The sequence below is a fragment of the Neofelis nebulosa genome, chromosome 2 (assembly GCF_028018385.1).
Source record: "Neofelis nebulosa isolate mNeoNeb1 chromosome 2, mNeoNeb1.pri, whole genome shotgun sequence".
Classification (NCBI taxonomy): Eukaryota; Metazoa; Chordata; class Mammalia; order Carnivora; family Felidae; genus Neofelis; species Neofelis nebulosa.
In genome coordinates this window covers 103,828,970-103,850,324 of record NC_080783.1, presented here as the reverse complement: position 1 = coordinate 103,850,324, position 21,355 = coordinate 103,828,970, and the positions used below count along the sequence as shown (strand labels likewise).

At 37.9% G+C, this 21,355-nt stretch overlaps 1 protein-coding gene across 7 annotated transcripts in view; it reads right to left on the bottom strand.

Annotated features, from left to right (window-relative positions):
* The window catches only part of EPB41L5 (erythrocyte membrane protein band 4.1 like 5), a 143,831-nt gene that overhangs the window by 116,136 nt on the left and 6,340 nt on the right, over positions 1 to 21,355 (bottom strand). For all 7 annotated transcript variants that reach the window (XM_058715531.1, XM_058715530.1, XM_058715526.1 and 4 more), the window contains exons 2-3: positions 17,757 to 17,944; positions 2,504 to 2,608 (exon numbers count right to left, since the gene is read on the bottom strand). In XM_058715531.1, coding sequence (XP_058571514.1) covers positions 2,504 to 2,608; positions 17,757 to 17,936 — 285 coding nt within the window. In that variant the 5' untranslated portion in view covers positions 17,937 to 17,944. The remainder of the gene's footprint in view (positions 1 to 2,503; positions 2,609 to 17,756; positions 17,945 to 21,355) is intronic.

Here is a 21,355-nt window from a genome sequence, read left to right as displayed (position 1 = left end):
ATTTCGACCTCTTCTTCTACAACCCCTCAAAAAACAGGATGCTACGAATTATTTATCCCTAACATCATTTATTTTTTCATTGCTTGCAAGACTGTAATTCTATTATTTGAAAGATGACTAGTGAATGATATTAAACCCAAGAGTCAACAAAGCCTTTATATCAAACTAAGCAGTGCACCACAATTTAATTCAATAAATGGTTTGTGTGTCTGCTACATGCAGAGCAACAGAGGTTACACTCATTCCCTGCCCTTGATGGATTTAGTCTAATCAAAGAGAAACAACATTAAGAAGAAAAATAAAACACCTCCCACACAAATTCCATCCAGAGATAAGAACACTAAAACTACAGAGTTTTGCAAATATTTTCATGTATATGTGTGCATATGTCCACTTATTTTAAAATTGAAAAACTCATACTGTTTTGTAATTCTCTTCTTGACATCATTTTAGGTCAATTGGTAGGTATACTTTAAAAAATCACGATTTTTAAAAAAAATTTTTTTTTTTAACCTTTATTTATTTTTGAGACAGAGAGAGACAGAGCATGAATAGGGGAGGGTCAGAGAGAGGGAGACACAGAATCTGAAACAGGCTCCAGGCTCTGAGCTGTCAGCACAGAGCCTGACGCGGGGCTCGAACTCATGGACTGAGATCATAACCTAAGCCAAAGTCGGATGCTTAACCGACTGAGCCACCCAGGCGCCCCAAAAAAAAAATCACAATTTTTAACGAGCTGCAGAGTATTCCACTGTACAAGTGTGCCAAAATTTACCTAACCAATAGTCTGTTGCTAAATGCTCATGCTTAATTTCTTTTAACCCAGGAAGGGAGACTAGGAGTAGGGAAATCAGAGAAAAAAATTACAGCTAACATTATTAACAGCTGTAAATTTAGCCAAGATACTCTATAAAGCCAACTACGGATAAGCCATCTCCGAAAGAGTTTTTAATAGCATCTTATAGAGGTATTCTAGTTAATTTATTAATCACACCAAATGAATGAATGTCCCGCTCCAAAAAGAACTTGAGAAGTCGTATATATTGTTCCTATGAGTCCTAGACATGACAATTAATGTGTCACTAAGCACATACACACACATCCCCCTCCATCACAGACTTCCAGAAAACAAGGCTTAATGTTTTGATATCCTTATCTCTACTCCCTCCCTCTCCTTGCTACTATGAATGTCCTATTCCAGGCCTTAACATTACTTTTATCCCCAGCGTTTGCAATGACTCCTGACTTCAATCTCTGCCCATTCCAAATAATCCTACTCAGTATTTCTATATAATGCTTTCTGAAGCAAAATATAACCTCCTGGCTTGAAAAACCCCTAATGCCAATTATTAGAGAATAAATACTGCCTATTTATTATTTAATAGTTTTGGTATTCACTTTGGATGATATAGCCACTAACCCACCTTACAATCTTATCATCTACTACTTACTTTCTCTCAAATACCCTCCAGTCAAATCCCAATAGTACTCAGATCTTTGAAAAGCCTCCAACTTCCTACCCTATTACATATGCTGTTCTCTCATCTAAAATGCACAGGTCAGGGGACATCTGGGTGGCTCAGTGGGTTAAGCAACCAACTTGGCTCAGGTCATGATCTCATGGCTCATGAGTTAGAGTCCTGCATCGGCCTTTGTGCTGACATCTCAGAGCATGGAGCCTGCTTCAGATTCTGTTTCTCCCTCTCTGTCTCTGTCCCTCCTCCACTCATGCTCTATCTCTCTCTCAAAAATGAATAAACATTAAAAAAAATAACAAAATAAAAAGTTTAATAAATAAATTTATATAAATCTTTTTCTCAAAAATAAATAAACATTAAAAAAAAATTTTTTTAATAATAAAATGCACAGGTCAGGATCACCTGGGTGGTTCAGTCAGCTAAGCATCCAACTCTTGATTTCAGCTCAGGTCATGATCTCATGATCATGAGGTTCGAGCCCCACATCGGGCTCCACACTGGGTGTGGAGTTGCTTAAGATTCTCTCTCTCCCTCTCTCTGCCGCTTCCCAGCTCGTTTTCTCTTCCTCTCTCTCTCTCACTCACTCAAAAAAACCCAGTAATAATAAAATGCACATGTCAAAGAACATTTATAGATACAGAATCACAGATCAGAAAGGGATCTTGAAGATAACTTACTCTATTCACCTTAATTTGCAAATCAGTAACTTCCATCAATTACCCAAGAACCCACAATACTCCCATTCTATCACCCTTTCCATTGCATGGTGGTTCTCAAACTCTAGTACGCCCAACAACCAGCCCAGTGGTTACTGAAAAGACAGATTTCTTACCCTCATCTGCAAAGACTATGCTCTAGTAATATGGGCTAGGACCAGAACTCATTTTTTTTTTTTTTTTGAACAAGAAAATTACAAGAAAAAGAGAATGACATATGAATATGTAGCCTGGTAGCACTTAGCACATCATCTGAAATTTTCCATTTCTGCTCCCATACTGGAATTTCCAAAAAAAACAGCTACTCACTGCTACTTGTGCAGAATCCATAAATCTCAGTCCAAAATAGTCACTTTCAATAAGGTCCAAGTGGTACATTATCTGATCAAAGAGCTCTTGTCCTTTGGCTTTTTTCTGAAATGGTAAGAAAATAAATTAATCAATAAATGACTTTAAAGATCAACAAGTGTGAACTGAAGATCTATTTAAAAAAAACATTACTTGCAGGGTGCCTGGGTGGTTTAGCTGGTTAAGCATCCAACTCTTGATTTTCGCTCAGGTCAAGATCTCAGGATTCGTGAGTTTGAGCCCCACGTAGGGCTCTGTGCTGACAGTGCTGACACTGCTTGGAATTTTCTCGCTCTCCTTCTCTGTCCCTCCCCTTCTGGTTTTCTCTCAAAATAAACTTAAAAAAATTTTTTTTGGGGAGTGTCTGGATGGCTCAGTCGGTTAAGTGTCAACTTCGGCTCTGGACATGATCTCACGGTTCGTGAGTTTGAGCCCCGTGTTGGGCTCTGTGCTGACAGCTCAGAGCCTAGAGCTTGCTTCAGGTTCTGTGTCTCCCTCTCTCTGCCCTCCCCAGCATGCGCTCCCTCAAAACTGAATAAATTTTTTTAAAAAATTAAAAAAAAAAAAAAAAATTAAAAATTTTCAATTAAGTTAAATTTAAAAAATAAAGTAAAAAAACATTACTTGCAATACCAAAAATACTACCATGTATCAAGTAACGGGTAAGATACTATAATTTCCCAATAAACTATTTAAAGCCAAAAGAGAATTTATGATCTATCTGCACTTTCATGAAAAGTGTTACTTCCTATCAACCAATAATTATTATCTTGTACTGAACATTGTGCTTAAGGACAAACTCTCTCTTATCTTGTTAATTTTTAGAGTCCCTACTTCAAGGAGCTCTATATTGTAACTGGAAAGAGAAAATACACAAGAAAACTTAAAACACTAACGTATGAATCATGTGGAACTGTGTATTTGCCAACAGATTTTAGAGAAGAGATAGTCATAGAGACTAGAATCATCAGTCTTGGAGATCAGCCTTAAACTGGAAAACAATGTAAGTAGAAAATGGCAAAAACAAAACTGGAACATGGGAGGAAATACAGGACAATGAGATAATACTGTCATCAATGCGGAAGACACAAATGGCAGGGGAAGGTAGATAATAAGCAAAGAAACTTGTATGGAAAACGTAGTTCTCAAAGTGTGGTCTCAGGACCCAAGGGTTCCTCCAGATACTTTCAAAAGATCCTCAAGGTCCTAGGATTCTCCCCATGTAACTCAATCAAAACAACATACTGCAACACAGTAAATGCAGAAGCAGAAACCAGAACCTAAGTATGTTCTATTAGACCAGACATTAATGAGATATGCAAAAGCGCATAAGACAATTACTCTTCTCACTAAATTCTTTTGTTTAGTAAAATAGGTATTTTTCACAAAAATACTTGTATGTTATTAATAACATACAAGGGTTATTTTATGGCTGTTTTAGGTTTTTTAAAGAGTATTTATTTTAAGAAAGAGAGAGTGTGCACGCAAGCACGTGGTGAGAGTGGGGGGGGGGGGAGAGAGAGAGGGAGAGAGAGAGAGGGAGAGAGAGAGACAGAGACAGAGAGAATGAATTCCAAGCAGGCTCCATGCTGTCAGCGCACAGCCCAACACAGGGCTCAATCCCCAAATCATGAGATCATGACCTGAGCGGAAATCAAGAGTCAGACACTCAACGGACTGAGCCACCCAGGGGCCCCTATTTTTTGCGGTCTTAAAATTGTTTTTAAAAATTTTCAGTTTTAATTTCTAATAAGGTAACTATTGATAGATATAACCCACATAAGCAAAAGCATTGTTAAGATCCTCAATTTTCAACAATTTTCATAAACATCCTAACCATGCCTCTCCTCCTATGTAATTTTAAATTATGACTTAGGTATTTCTTGTAAGATTATATATATCTATAGATCTATATATTTTACTCAGTCATCAAACTGTCTTTTAACTGACATCCTTAAAATACAACTTGTATTTTTGCTTTTCCTGCACTTTTTACAATCTTTCTTTTTGATAAATAAAAGTGTTATCCATATATCCCTTTATCAAGAGAAGAACTTTACAACGCCCTCATGCCCATCATCTCCCCTCCATCCAATCCTCATGTCAATGAGCATACTTTCTCTATTTCTTTTCTTTGGTCGTGGCTAATTTTTTTTAAGATGACAATCTTTATTTTGGTATTTTGATCATTCTCTATACATCTTACATTTGTACATCACACATACCTAACAGCATCTGCTAGATTTGTTTCTCCACTCGTTTAAGTTCTTCCTACAGAAATGTTCTCCATGTGGGACTTTGTACGGCCAATCTTTAAAGGTCTTCTATGTTTGAGAGTATTTTCAACATGCTTTTACACTTGAATGCTTATTGTCACCTTATAAAATTTAAGGTTCAGAGTTATTTTCTTTCAACATTGTTCAATACTCAAAACGTATTACTCTTTCATCTTCTTACAGCTTATGTGCTGTTGAAAAGTGTGATGACAATTCGAATTCTGGTCCTTAATAATGTTATTAATTCTTGGTTAGCTTTTAAACTTCTCTATCTCTGAGAGTCTTAAATTTCAATATAATGTGTCTAAGTGTGGTTTTTTCCTCATCTCTATATTGTATTCCATTGGGCCTTTTAAATCTGAGATCTTTCATCTCCCTTTTATTCTGGGAAAACAATCTATTATTTCCTCAAATATTTGTCCTCTATTTTTCTAAGTTTCCTACCTAAGTGCCAGCACTTCTACTCTTTTTCTTAAACATATGTTTATTTAATACTCCCAATTATCCTGATGATTATGGCTTATTTGTCCATTTAATAAATACATAACATAGAAAAAGTTCAGAAGGCTTTAGTAATATGACCCCATTGCATAGCTACAAAAATGACAAGGCTAGAATTTGCATTTTGCTCTCTCCCAAGCTCCAATTTCCTAAGGTTACACACCACACCCACATTTTAACTGGAATGTCACCTCTCAGATCAGTAATTAGATACCCCCAACTTCTTATCACAACCTCATCTCTATCTTGTTCACAAAATTACTCTCAATGCCTAGATTCTCCAACTACAATGGGAACTTCCAGTACACTGACCCCACTTAACAAGCATCAGTCTCCATTTCTTTTTTTTTTTTAACATAACTAAATTTACCATTTTAACATATACAATTCAATGTCATTAAACATATTCCCAATGTGTACAACTGTCACCACCCTTCATTTCCAGAACTTTTCATAATACCAATCAGAAACTCTGTACCCGTTAAACAACCATTTTTCACACTCCCTCCCTTTAACCCCTAATAACCTCTTTCCTACTTTATGTGGCTCATGAATTTGCCCATTCTACATACATCACATAAGTAGAATCATACAATATATGTCCTTTTGTGTCTGGCTTATCTCACTTAGCATAATGTTTTCAAGGTTCATCCATGTTGTAGCAGGTTTCAAAATTTCATTCCTTTTTAAAACTGAATAATATTCCATTGTATGTATATACCGTATCATTTATCTGGTCATCTGCTGATGAACATTTGGGTTGTTTCCACCTTTTGGCTATTGTGAATACTGCTATGAACACTGGTATACAAATATCTGTTTGAGTCCCTGCTTTCAATACTTTTGGGAATGTACTTAGGAGTAGAATATGATAGTCCTATGTTTTTAACTTTTGAGGAACTGCCCAATTGTTTTCCATAGTAGCTGCACCATTTTGCATTCCCACCAGCAATTCATAGGATTCCAATTTCTCCACATCCTCACCAACATTTGTTATTTTCTGGGGTTGTTTTGCTCGGTTTTGTTTGATACAGCCATCCTAATGGATGTGAAAGGACGTGATTTTGATTTGCATTTCCCTAATGCCCTAATGGTGATGTTGAGCATACTTTCAGGTGCTTATTGGCCATTTGCATATTTTCTTAGAGAAATATCTATTCAAGTCCTTTGTACGTTTAAAAGAAAAATTTTCGCATCAGGCTCTGGGCTGATGGCTCGGAGCCTGGAGCCTGTTTCCAATTCTGTGTCTCCCTCTCTCTCTGCCCCTCCCCCGTTCATGCTCTGTCTCTCTCTGTCCCAAAAATAAATAAAAAACGTTGGAAAAAAAAAATTAAAAAAAAAAAAAAATAGGGGCGCCTGGGTGGCGCAGTCGGTTAAGCGTCCGACTTCAGCCAGGTCACGATCTCGCGGTCCGTGAGTTCGAGCCCCGCGTCAGGCTCTGGGCTGATGGCTCGGAGCCTGGAGCCTGTTTCCAATTCTGTGTCTCCCTCTCTCTCTGCCCCTCCCCCGTTCATGCTCTGTCTCTCTCTGTCCCAAAAATAAATAAAAAACGTTGGAAAAAAAAAATTTTTTTTTTAAATAAAAGAAAAATTTTACTGAAGTATAGTTAAAATACAACATTACATTAGTTTTAGGCATACAGCATAGTGATTCAACCATTACATAAAGTACAAAACGCTCACCACAGTAAGTGTAGTTATCATCGTCACCATACAAAGTTATTCCAATATGACTGACTATATTCCCTATGCTTTACTTTTGTCACCCTAATTTATCAATTTTATAACTGGAAGTTTGCACTTCTTAGTCCTCTTTTACCTACTTCATCCACCTCCTGACCCACTACAAATTCACTGTTCAGCTGCATCTAGACCATCACTTGCTGCTTATATTCTTCTTTTCTCCTAATAAATTATTCCAGGTCACCGCCTCACTTCACATCCTGTTTTCTGAAGATTAAGACCATCAAGATATTACCTTTTCATCAGCCTTCCATCTTTCCCAGCAAAAGATGGCAGTCCTTTCTAGAATACTCACTCTATAATCTCCACCTGTGTATATAAAACCAATTTCTGAGAAACATTTTTCCTATTCATTTAACAAACTCAGATCTCCCCTCTCTAGCCATTCTCTAGATGCTGTTATTTCCTTCCTTCCTGTTACCGCCAAATCTCATGGCAATTCTTCAACTTCCCTTCATAACTAAATAATACTGATTAAGCACCTACTAGGTACAAGGGACTAAAAGAGGTCCAAAAAATATAAGATTGGATTGTCCCCAATAATTCCCTTAAATCCTCTATTTCCTTTTTTAGAGATTTTTTAAGTTTACTTGTTTTGAGAGAGAGAGAGAGAGAGAGAGAGAGACAGAGGATGCAAGCAAGGGAGGAGCAGAGAGAGAGGGAGAAAGGAGAGAGAGAATACCAAGCAGGCTCCACAGTGTCAGCACGTGTTTGAACTCACAAACCGAGAAATCATGACCCGAGCCAAAACCAAGAGTTGGAGGCTTAACTGACTGAGCCACCTAGGCTCTCCTGCTTTAAGCCCTCTAAATCTGGCTTCTAAACACATCATTGCACCACTCCATCATAGGGCCCTCCTTTTTCCGCTTCATTCTTTTACTCCTCTCTCAGTGACAGCAGACTATGCTCTCATGATCTTCCACACAATCAATATCCCCCACTCCACCACAGCGAAATTTTATTTTACTCAGGTCTGATCTCCACTTTCTTCCCTGCACCATATCCATGTACTAAATTCCTTCTCCTGCAGTCTCACTGCCACGATTAGTCCACAGCCCCATCGTCGTGTGCCTTAATATTCAGTCTCCAGATTTTGTTTTCCTGTAATGAATCAAGGAAATCAACTCTAAATCATGTCTCTTGAGTACTAAAAAAAAACGTTAAATGGAATATAACACAAGTATGCAAAATTCCATGCATCTTTAAAAACAGGTGTGAGATATAATTCACATATCATTCACCTATTAAAAGTACTAACTTCAGGGACACCTAGGTGGCTCCATCAGTTAAGTGTCTGACTTCGGCTCAGGTCATGATCTCATGGTTTGTGAGTTTGAGCCCCATGTTGGGCTCTGTGCTGACAGCTCAGAGCCTGGATTTCGTGTCTCCCTCTCTCTCTCTGCCCCTCTCTCACACTCTGTCTCTCAAAAATAAACATTAATTTTTTTTAAGTACAAAATTCAAAGGTATAATCACAGATATGTACAACCATCACAATTTCAGAACATCTTCATACCTCAAAAAGAAACCTTGTATTTTTTAGCTTTTGCTCCAACCACCATTCCCACCACTCCCTCAGTCCCTACCCATCTGCCCTAGGCAACCACCAAACCACTAATCTACACTTTTTTTTCATATAGATTTCTTTATTCTGGACCTTCATATAAATGGAATCATATAATATGTGGTCCTTTGTGACTGGCTTCTTTCACCTAGCCAATGTTTTCAAAGTTCACCCATGTAGCATGTATCAGAACTTCATTTCCTTCATGGCCAAATAATATCCCATTATATGGATATAACACATTTTGTTTATCCATTCAACTTTTGAGAGATAGCTGGGGGTTTTTTTCCCCACCTTTTGGATAGTAAGAATAATGCTGTTATGATCATCTGTGTACAAGTTTTTGTCTAAACCTATGTTTTCAATTCTCTTGGATACATACCTAAGAGTAGAATTGCTGGGTCACATGGTAACTATGTTTAATCACCTGAGGAACTGTAGGCTATATTCCAAAGCAGTTGTACAATTTATAGAACCATCAAAAATGTAAGAGTGTTAAAGTTTCTCCACATTCTCACCAACACTTAGTATTATCTGACATCTTCATTTTAACTTTCACAGTTGACATGTAGTATCTCACCATGGTTGTGATTTGCGTTTCTCTGATGACTAATGATGTCAAGCATCATTTCATGTGCCTATCGGTCATTTGCATATCTTATTTGGAGAAGGGTCTATTCAGATCCTTTGCCCCCCATCCTCTTTTTTTTTTTTTTTTTCTTAAAGAGAGAGTGTGAGCAGAGAAACAGACGGAGAGGGAGAGAGAGAGAATCCTAAGCAGGCTCCATCCCAGTGTGGAGCCTGACACGGGGCTCAATCTCACAACCATAAAATCATGACCTGAGCCCAAATCAAGAGTTGGACACTTAACAGACCAAGCCACCAGGCACCCCATTGCCCATTTTCAGTGTGTTGTCTTTGGGACGCCTGGGTGGCTCAGTTGTTAAGCATCCAACTTCGGCTCAAGTCATGATCTCATGGCTCATGGTTGGAGCCCCACGTCAGGCTCTGTGTGGACAGCTCGGAGCCTGGAGCCTGCTTCGAATTCCGTGTCTCCCTCTCTTTGCTCCCCCCCGCCCCCAACTCCTGCTCTGTCTCTCAAAAATAAATAAACATAAAAAAAATTTAATTGGGTTGTCTTTTCATTATTGGGTTGTAACAGTTCTTTATATATTCTAGACGTAAGTGCTTATCAAATACGTAACCTACAAATACTCTTTCCCATTCTGAGAATCTTTTCAGTTTCTTGATGATGGCCTTTGAGACACAAAAGTTCTTCATTTTGATAAAAGTCCAACTTATTTTTTTTTTAATTTTGTTGTCCATGTTTTTCATGTCATACCTAAAAAACCAAATCCAAGGTCATGAAGATTTATCCCTACATTTTGTTTTAAGAGTTTTATCGTCTTATCTTTTATGTTTAGGTCTTTAGTCCATTTTGAGTTAACTTCTGTATATGGTGTCAGCTAAAGTTTCAACTTCACTTTATTCTCTCATATATGGCTATCCAGTTCTCCTACCATCACTGGTTGAAAAGACTATTCTTTCCCCCAATAAATGGCTCTGGAACCCTCATCATAAATCAAATGACCATAACCAAAGCTATCTTGAGAAAGAACAAGGCTGGAGATCTCACAACCCCAAACTTGAAACTACACTACAAAGCTATTTTTTTATACTACAAAGCTATATTAACAACAGCAGTATGGTACTGGCACAAAAACAGACACATAGATCAATGGAAAGGAAAAGGACAGAGAACCCAGAAATAAATCCATGCTTATATGCCTAATTAATCTACAACAAATGAAGCAAAAATATACACTAGGGGAAAGACAGTCTCTTCAATAAATGGGACTGGGTAAACAGGATAGTTATATGCAAAAGAATGAAATAAGACCACTATCTTATACCATATACAAAAATTAACTCAACATGGATTAAAGACCTAACTGTGAGACCTGAAACCATAAAACTTCCAAAAGAAAATATAGGCAGTAATCTCTCAGGTACTGACCTTAGCAATATTTTTCTGGATAACCCTCCTCACACAAGAGAAACAAAACAAAAATAAACATTAGAACTATATCAAACTAAAAAACCTTTGCACAGTGAAAGAAACCACCAACAAAATGAAAAGGAAACCTACTGACTAGGAGAAGATACTTGCAAATGATATGTCCAACAAGATGTTAATACCTAAAATATATAAAGAACTCATAAAACTAAACACCCAAAAAACAAATAATTCAATTAAAAAATGGAGGACATGAATAGACAATGTTTCAAAGAAGCCATACAGACGGCCAACAGCCACATGAAAATATACTCAACATCACTAACCCTCAGGGAAATGCAAATCAAAACCACAGTTGAGTTATCACCTCACACCTATCAGAATGTCTAGTATCAAAAAAGACAAGAAATAAGTGTTAGGCAGAAATAAGGATGTGCAGGAAAAGGGAACCCTCATGCACTGCTAGTGGGAATATAAAGTGGTACAGCCACTATGGAAAACAGTAGGAAGGTTACTCAAAAAATTAAAAACAGAAATACCATATAATCCAGTAATTCCACTGGTGACTACTTACACAAACAAAAATGCTTGTCAAAAAGATATATGCACCCCTATGTTTACTGCAGTATTTACAATAGCCAAGATATGGAACCAACCTAAATGTCCACCAATAGATGAATCAATAAAGAAGATGTGGTGTATATACACAATGGAATATTACTCAGTCATTAAAAAAAAAAAAATGAATGAATTCTTGCCATCTGTGACAACATGGATGGACCTAGAGGGTATCATATGAAGTGAAATAAGTCAGACACAGGAAAACAAATACCATACAATTTCACTTACATGCACAATCTAAAAACCAAATGAACAAAACACACAAAAAAAAACAAACAGATTCATGAATACAGAGGATAAGTTAATGATTGCCAAAGGGGAGGTAGGTGGGTGGGATGGGTCAAATAGGTGAAGGGGACCCAAATATACAAACTTCCAGTCATAAAATAAATAATCACAGTGATAAAAAGCACAGCATTGGAAAAATAGTGTAGTAACTTTGTTTGGTGACAGATGGTAATTACACTTATGGCAAGCATTTCATAATGTGCATACAACTGCCTAATCACTGTGTTATATACCTGATACTGATAATATAATACTGTATGTCAACTATACTGCAATTAAAATTTTTTTAAAAATTCTTTTCATTTAAAATTTTTTTAATGTTTATTTTTCAAGAGACAAAGACAGAGCATGAGTGGAGAAGGGACAGAGAGAGAGGAAGTCACAGAATCTGAAGCAGGCTCCAGGCTCTGCGCCATTTACACAGAGCCTGACGTGGGACTCAAACTCACGAACCACAAGACCATGACCTGAACCAAAGCTGGACGCTTAACCAACTGACCCAGCCAGGTGCCCCAAATTTTTTTTCACTTTAAAAGCCAGATGAGAACACACCAAAAAAATTTTGTTAATTAAAAGGAATAGGGGCACCTGGGTGGCTCAGTTAACAGTCCAACTCTTGATTTCGGCTCAGGTCATGATCTCACAGTTTGGTTTCATGCAGGCTGTGTGCTGACAGCATGGAGCCTGCTTGGGATTCTCTCTCTCCCCCCTCTCTCTGCCCCTGCCCTGCTCACACCCTCTCTCTCAGAATAATAAACATGAAAAAAAATTTAAGAAAAATAGACACAATTAAAAGAAATAAGTGAGCAAACGGTTTGAATGGACATTTCTCCAAAGACAATGTAAAAATGGCCAGTAAGCATATAAAAAGATGCTCATCAGTAATCATTACAAAACTATAAATCAGGGCGCCTGGGTGCCTCAGTCAGTGAAGCATTTAACTTTGGCCCAGGTCATGATCTCACAGTTTGTGGGTTCAAGCCCTGTATTGGGCTCTATGCTGACAGCTCAGAGCCTAGAGCCTGCTTCAGATTCTGTGCTTCCCTCTCTCTCTGCCCCTCCCTTGCGTGCTCTCTGTCTCTCTAAAATAAATAAACATTAAAAAAAAAATTTTTTTAAAGAAAACTACAAATCAAAACCATAATGAGATATCACCTCACATCCTCTAAGATGACTATAATCAAAAAAATGGAAAATAACAAGTGTTGAGGGTGTGGAGACACTGGAGCCCTTCCTACATTACTGGTGGGTATGTAAAATGATACAGCTGCTACAGAAAACAATTTGTCAGTTCCACAAAAAATTAAACATAGAATTATCATACGACCCAGCAATTCCACTCCTAGATATCACACCCCAAAGAACTGAAAACATGTATTCCAACAAACACTTGTACAAGAATATTCATGGCAGCACTATTCACAGTAGCTAAAAGCTGGACACAACCCAAATGTCCACCAACTGATGAATGGATAAATAAAATACAATGTATCATACAATGGAATTTTTTTTAATGTTTATTATTGTTTATTTTTGAGAGAGAGAGAGAGAGAAAGCGCACGCTAGAGAGGGGGAGCAGCAGAATGAGAGAGAGACACAGAATCTGAAGCAAGCTCCAGGCTCCAAGCTGTCAGCACAGAGCCCGACATGGGCCTCGAACTCACAAACTGCGAGATCATGACCTGAGCTGAAGTCAGACCTTAAACTGAGCCACGCACGCGCCCCATTTAAGATTTTATTTTAAGTAATTTCTACACCCAAAACAGGGCTCAAACTCACAACCCCGAGATCAAGAGTTCCATGCTCCACTGACCAAGCCAGTCAGGCACCCCTACGTGCCTATTCTTGTGCCCGTAGCACACCATCTTGATTAGTGTTGTTTTACAGTAGGCTTAAAACCAGGAAGTATGAGGGGTGTCTGGGTGGCTCAGTTGGTTAAATCCAACTCTTGATTTCGGTTCAAGTCAGGATCCCAGGGTCATGGGACCAGGCCCTGCGCTGGGCTCCACACTCAGCATGAAGTCTGCTTAAGATTCTCTATCTCTTCCCTCTGCCCCTCTCCCCTGCTGGGGTGCCTATGAGCATGTTCTTACTCAAAAAAAACAAACACCTAGAAAGTGTGAGTCCTGCTACTTTGTTCTTTTTCCAGTATTGTTTTGGCTATTCTGAGTCCCTTGCAATTCCATATGAATTTTTAAATCAGCTTGTCAATTTCTATAAACAAATCAACTGGTTCTCTGGTGAGGATTATGTTGACTCTATAGATCAATATGGGGTGTGCTGCCATCTTAACAATGCCTCTCTCTGCCCCCCCCCCACTCACGTTCTCTCTCTCCCTAAAATAAACATTAAAAAAATTAAAAACATATATATAATAAATAAAAGTATAACCACACATGGGCTATATAATTTAAAGCCTTCAGCATCTACATCAGCAAAATAGGTTTATTAAATTACCAAATTGATTAAACATTTTCTATTAAAGTTAGAAAGATGCATAATGATACAAGACAGGCTATTACTAAACACTAAGATCATAAATCAACAAAGTGGCCATTTCCAAAGAGAAAATTTAAAAATCAGTCAGAAATTTCCACCCAATGCTTTTATCATTCACCAAAAGGCATTAGGCATTTCTGTAGTTATTTCTTAAAAAGGGGGGGGGGGGGGGGGGAGGATAGGTGGGGCGGAGAGAAGGTAATTAAATCCCTCCCTCAGTTTTGAGAGGAAGAAGTCAGCAAAAGGAAAAAATGGCCATACTACCAGGATATACTAATTTGAAGTCCAAAGATTTAAAGCACTCTATTTAATCACTGATGATCATTTACATATTGCCTAGGCAATCATCTTAGTTCCACACTGGTTTGTTATGATCACTAGTGACCTTAATCCTAGTGGGAAATGAGTATATGCTTCATCCAATTTCTAAAATCAATTCTAAATCCTCTTTTGGAGTAACACTAGACTGGTTGAGAAGCTAAATCAAAAAAAAAAGGGGGGGGGGACATTCTTTTTTAGAAATTAACATTCCTCTGGTCTATTTTTTTTTTTAGTAAAACAGTTTAGCTGGCAGGCCAATGCCCATTTTATACCCATGAAAGGATCTAGAATTAGTTTACCAACTCTAGGATTTCACCTGCAGAGCTGAAAAGGCAATCAATTGTTCTAGTTCCCCAAAGAGTCAAACCTAAAACTCTTGGCTTTTTCACTGCAATTGTCTATGTGAGAGAGGTCAGCTAGTATTTCTGGCCTTGATCAAGCAATCACATCCACACTACTGAGCATACCAAGCATAGGAAACCATTCTATACCAGTCACTAGCCATTTGTTCCACTACTTTAAAACCTAGTGCTGGGGGCACCTGGGTGGCTCAGTCAGTTAAGCATCCGAATTAGGCTCAGGTTATGATCTCGCAGTTCATGAGTTCAGGCCCTGCATCAGATCGGGTTCTGTGCTGACAGCTCAGAGCCTGGAGCCTTCTTCAGGATTCTGTGTCTCCCTCTCTCTCTGTGCACCTCCTCCACTTGCACTCTGTCTCTCTCAAAAACAAATAAATATTTTAAAAAATTAAAAAAAAAAATGAGTTATTTTGGGGTACCTGGATGGCTCAGTTGGTTAAGCACCTGACTTTGGCTCAGGTCACGATCTCATGGTTTGTGGGTTCAAGCCCTGTGCTGGGCTCTATGCTGACAGCTCAGAGCTTGAAACCTGCTTCAGATTCTGTGTCTCCCTCCCTTTCTCTGCCCCTCCCCTGCTCATGCTCTCTCTGCCTCTCTCAAAACTAAATATTTTATAAATTAAAAACAAACAAACAAAACTAGTGCAGTTTCTCCTCCACTCTACCCTGCCTCTTTAAAAAAATTTTTAATGTTTATTTGGCGGGGGGGGGGGGGGGGGGGGGGGTGAGCAGAGAGGGAGACACAGACCCCGAAGCAGGCTCTAGGCTCTGAGCTGTCAGCACAGAGCCCAATGTGGAGCTCAAACCCACAGACTGCAAGATCATGACCTGAACTGAGGTCAGACGCTTAACTGACTGAGTCACCCAGGTACCCCTAGCCTGTCTCTTTCCAAAGCTCTTTTACAAAGCCTATTTTCCTAGTATCAGCCCCTCCATCAACAACCATGAGACTTCATACTTCAAACATTAGGTAGTAAGAAACTTCTTTCTGGTCTCTTAAACAGCAATCTCAAGCTTTTTATCACATAACTAATGATTTTTTTTTTTTTAATGTTTATTTATTTTTGACAGAGAGAGACAGGCAGGGCATGAGCGGGGGAGGGCCAGAGAGAGGGGGAGACACAGAATCCGAAGCAGGCTCCAGGCTCTGAGCTGTCAGCACAGAGCCCAACATGGGGCTCGAACTCATAGACCGCAAGATCATGACCTGAGCCAAAGTCGGACGCTCAACCGACTGAGCCACCCAGGCGCCCCTAGCCTATCTCTTTAAAAAGCTCTCTCACAAAGCCTATTTTCCTAGTATCAGCCCCGCCATCAACAACCGTGAGACTTCATACTTCAGCCATTAGGTAATAATAAACTTCTTTCTGGTCTCTTACACAACAATCTCAAGCTTTTTATCACATATCTAATGATATTTTAATGGAATAGTACACAAAACTCTTAAGATACTTATCAAGAAAGAAACGAATATGAAAACTCCTCACAAAGTATCACATACTGGAATGTCTGACAAACCCTCAAGAAGCCTTACAGGAAGAAAATGTAAATGCCTTCAAGTATTCCAGAATCAAAAACCCTAAAGATGTCCAGTCTAACATAGAAAGATAATAAATACGTACTCATGGTGACAACTTCAAAACACTTTAAGAAACCCTATGTTTAATTTTATCACGTTCTATTACTTTTAAGATGCGTAAGGCACGTGCCTAGTACATTCTAAATTATTCAATTAGAATATTCGTTTAAACTATCCACTTCCTTATTCTCTCACTGTGAGTTAAAGGTTAAGTTAAAGGTCTTCTAGAGTTTATTCAACTGTGTAGTGTAGCAGCATTTACGCTACCACCTCGCACAAAGACTTTTTTATTGCATTTTGGGTATATAGGTGTATACTAAAAAGAATGTGTAGGGAGGGAAGATAGTAGGGAACATCCAATGACACATCAAATCACACATTTTACAGCTTAGTTATATAAATCTTTTAATGCAGAACAAAGACATTTGGTATTAGTAAATAGCTTAGAGAGAAACTCAACTCCCCCTAAACCATATAGCTACCTCTTCTGCCCCTCAAAAAGGCCTATAAGGAATAAGTCAATCCCTTTCAAATATATCAGATTGTTTCATAGTAAATTATAATTATATATTCATAACTGGAAAAAGAAACCATCTAAAATTTGAATAAAATTACAACATCCTGTCTTGAAATAAAGATTACAGTGTATAAAAAATCTCCCCCGCAAACTAGTTTGGGAGCAAAGAGATAGACAGAGCTGATGAGCATGAAGTCCTTTTACCCCATTTCATTAAAATTTCTGCAAGCACACTAAACTGCTAAGAAGTATTTATTTTGAAAAGTGAGGAGTGTTTTGAAAATTACAGAAAAGTATAGAGTACTAAAAGTTCTGTAGTATACATGTAAGTATCATTGTCACTCCCAAAGATTCTCATTACTTTAACGACTGCTCAATAAGGATTCTGAAAAATCCACTAGAGTACCCTATATGTAGCTACCCTAAGGAACACACATAAACACACAAATGTTTTGTGCCAATAACCACCCTATCATTTAAATATTTCAGGTTAGGGGCGCCTGGGTGGCGCAGTCGGTTGAGCGTCCGACTTCAGCCAGGTCACGATCTCGCGGTCCGTGAGTTCGAGCCCCGCGTCAGGCTCTGGGCTGATGGCTCGGAGCCTGGAGCCTGTTTCCGATTCTGTGTCTCCCTCTCTCTCTGCCCCTCCCCCGTTCATGCTCTGTCTCTCTCTGTCCCAAAAATAAATTAAAAAAACGTTGAAAAAAAAAAAAATAAATAAATAAATATTTCAGGTTAAATTCCACTAATCCCAAAGAAATATTTTCATTCTGGGTATCTAAGGTTACCTGATCCGTGTACTTGAACATTACAGTGCCTGATCCATACTAACCTATATTACCTAACTTCCCCAGGAAAGTAACAGTAGAGAATTCAAATGCAGAAAGTGGTCTCGTATAGAATTTGCAAAAGTTCAGCAGGACCTACATACCGGCAAGTCCACACTAACATCAGTACCATCCAGAAGAGACACCCGACATGTGATGATGGACTTAGAGTCTCCAGCTGCAGGAATGTGCGTGGCAGCTCGTTGAGCTTCTCGGAGTCGTTCCTTCTCGGCATGTTTACGCATTGACCGACGCCCAAGTGTTCTACGGAAGAAGCTCAGCATTTTTGTCACTGTAAAAACCAGACAGAAAAAAGTATCAGAAGACTCCCCACAAGATGCAGTCAGACATACGGTGTTATTTACTAAAATCCTATGGTATTATGGATACACTATTAAAAAAGGTTTCTGGTCAAGTAAATTTGAAAAAAACAATTAAAACTGGCTACTTTAATTCCAAGTTTTTGAAGACTTTTATATAAAATAGAGCTATAATTTACAGCATTTCTAAACTTACTGGACTATTTTATAAGGAGTTGACAGAAGACAACAAACATTAATTAAGCTTATCAGGTCTTTTGGATCAATGAATTTCATGTACAATAGCCGTATACCTCTACAAATGTTAGGAAACAATCCATTCGCTAAGTATCCTTTGATGATCACTAACAACCCTAAGAAGTATCATTTCTTTTCTGAGCAATCACAGTAAAAACACAAAAAGGGGTGCCTAGCTGGCTCAGTGGGTGGAGCACACAACGCTTTATCTTGGGATTACAAATTTGAGCCCCACACTGGGTGGGGAGATTATTTAAAGATAAAATCTTTAAAGGGCACCTGGGTGGCTCAGTCGGTTAAGCGCCCAACTTTGGCTCAGTTCATGATCGTGTGGTGGGTTCAGGCCCGTGCTGGGCTCTGTGCTGACAGCTCGGAGCCTGGAGCCTGGAGCCCGGAGCCTGGAGCCCGCTTTGGATTCTGTCTCCCTTTCTTTCTCTGCCCCTTCCCCACTTGTGCTCTGTTTCTCTCTCTCTCTCTCTTAAAAATAAAAACATTAAAAAAAAATTACTAAAGATAAAATCTTTTTTAAAAAATCACCTATTTCAGCTAAAATACAAATATAATCCAAATTTTATGTTTTTATCAAATATTCTATTTCTTACATATTTTAAATTGCTATTTAGTAAAATCAATTCTTTATAATGTTAAATTATGTTAATGCCATTTCCTTTCATGTCTTTATTAAGACACAGGTTTAGTAATTTTAAAAATACAACGAACACAAAACGGTTAACACCAAAAAAACTACTTTGCTAACCTAATGTTTAATTTATGCAAATAAGACAATTATTAATTCCAGAGAAAACAAGAAAACAAGAAGTCAAGCAGAAAAAGGAATCACAGTACACTTCATGACTTAGCTAATATTTTAAATATTCATAATACTCTAAACACTAAATATTGATCTAAACACAACTATAAAGTAACTATAAGATAAATAATAAAGGTAGATGTGGACAGAGAGCCAATTCCTCATTTTACCTAGTTGGAATTCAACTGGTAATTCCTGAAACCAAAAATCAAGAAGTGACAGTAAAAATATGTTTAAATCAAAGTGGTTGTCTTGAAGGGAACAGAACTCAGGAGAGTGCTGTTTTTCAAAAGAAGACTTCGGATTAGATGACTTTCAACTAGTTACATTTATAAACTTGATTAAAAGGTAATTTAAAAATAAATACCAGCACATTAAAAAATAATGCCTATAAATTGAAGATCATACACATATCACACATATGGATAAGTATGGATATTCCTACATAATTGAGTAAATTGGCAAAGCCCTAAGAGGTGTCATTTTTATGTTCATCTGCTTAACTACCAAGAAAATAAAATTTTAGAGAGGTTTTTGGTTTACAAAAGCACTCAAATAGAACATCTGGCCCTGTCTCTTTCTCTCCAGGTTTCTCTTCAGACACTGCTCCCTTTGCACCTTACAAAGGTACTATTTCAGCAGCCTAAGAAAGGTACTATTAACCCAGATGTCAAAAGCCCATGTATCAGAAAATCCCGATCTATTTTTTAATTCAATTCCACCTATACCTCCCCTGAGAAACATTCTCTGATTGCCAAAGAGTCACTCCCATCATCACACTTCCACTGAAACTTGAAGATTGTTTACTGTTTCACTAATCAGATTTTAATTATTCATTTACATGTCTGTCTCCTTTATCATTGGCTCCTTGAAGACACAATTTCTATTTTGAATAGACTTCATCAACAAGTACAACAAATGGTTAGTAAAGAATCTTACTTGCTGCTTAGAAAAACTGCCCAAAATACTGTCTTATTTTGATGAGTAAACTAAGGGTCCGATAAATGAGACCATTGGCCAGGTCCATTATTTAGTAAATAATGAAGAGAGGGGCTCAAACTCTAATTTTTCTGGCTCCAAATACTGGTCTCTTTCTACTACGTCACAGAGCAATTTATGTAAAATTTATGCATATTTTAGAGAGAAAAAATTATCAAAAATCATAGCTAAAAAGCGTCTGCATGAAAACACAAGCACAAAACATACATGATAAATTTGTTGTTTAAAACATTTCAGTTTATTCAACAAATTGCAAGGGGGGAAGAGATGTAAGGAAAACTACAGATTAATAAGAAAGACTTAAAATATATATCCATCTTTTCAGGCGCCTGGGAGGCTCAGTCGATTAAGCGTCTGACTTCAGCTCAGGTCATAATCTTGCAGTTCATGAGTTCAAGCCCGGTGTTGGGCTCTGTGCTGATAGCTCAGAGCCTGGAGCCTGCTTCAGATTCTGTGTCTCTGTCTCTCTGTCCCTCCCTGCTTTTGCTCTGCTTGCACACACGCTCACTCTCTCTCAAATAAACATTAAAAATTTTTTATTAAAAAAATAATAAATAAATAAATAAGATACATATCTGTTAATCACAATGCGTGGACCTGCTTTAGATCCTAATTCAGTTTAGGATCTAATTTTTTTTTTTTAAGTTGTCTGATGTTATCATTAAAGATGTCCTGTTTATGACAAAAACAGACACTCAGATCAATGGAACAGAATAGAGAACCCAGAAATGGACCCACAAATGTATGGCCAACTAATCTTTGACAAAGCAGGAAAGAATATCCAATGGAATAAAGACAGTCTCTTCAGCTGGTGATGGGAAAACTGGACAGCGACATGCAGAAAAATGAACCTGGACCACTTTCTTACATCAAACACAAAAAATAAACTCAAAATGGATGATGAAAGACCTAAATGTAAGACAGGAAGCCATCAAAACCCTCGGGGAGAAAGCAGGCAAAAACCTCTTTGACATCGGCCGCAGCAACTTCTTACTCAACATGTCTCTGGAGGAAAGGGAAACAAAGCAAAAATGAACTATTGGGACCTCATCAAAATAAAAAGCTTCTGCATAGCGAAGGAAAACAATCAGTAAAACTAAAAGGCAACCGACAGAATGGAAGAAGGTATTTCCAAATGACCTATCAGATAAAGAGTTAGTATCCAAAATCTATAAAGAAGTTATCAAACTCAACACCCAAAAAATGAATAATCCAGTGAAGAAATGGGCTAAAGACATGAATAGACACTTCTCCAAAGAAGACATCCAAATGGCTAACAGACACATAAAAAATACTCAACATCACTCATCATCAGGGAAATACAAATCAAAACCAC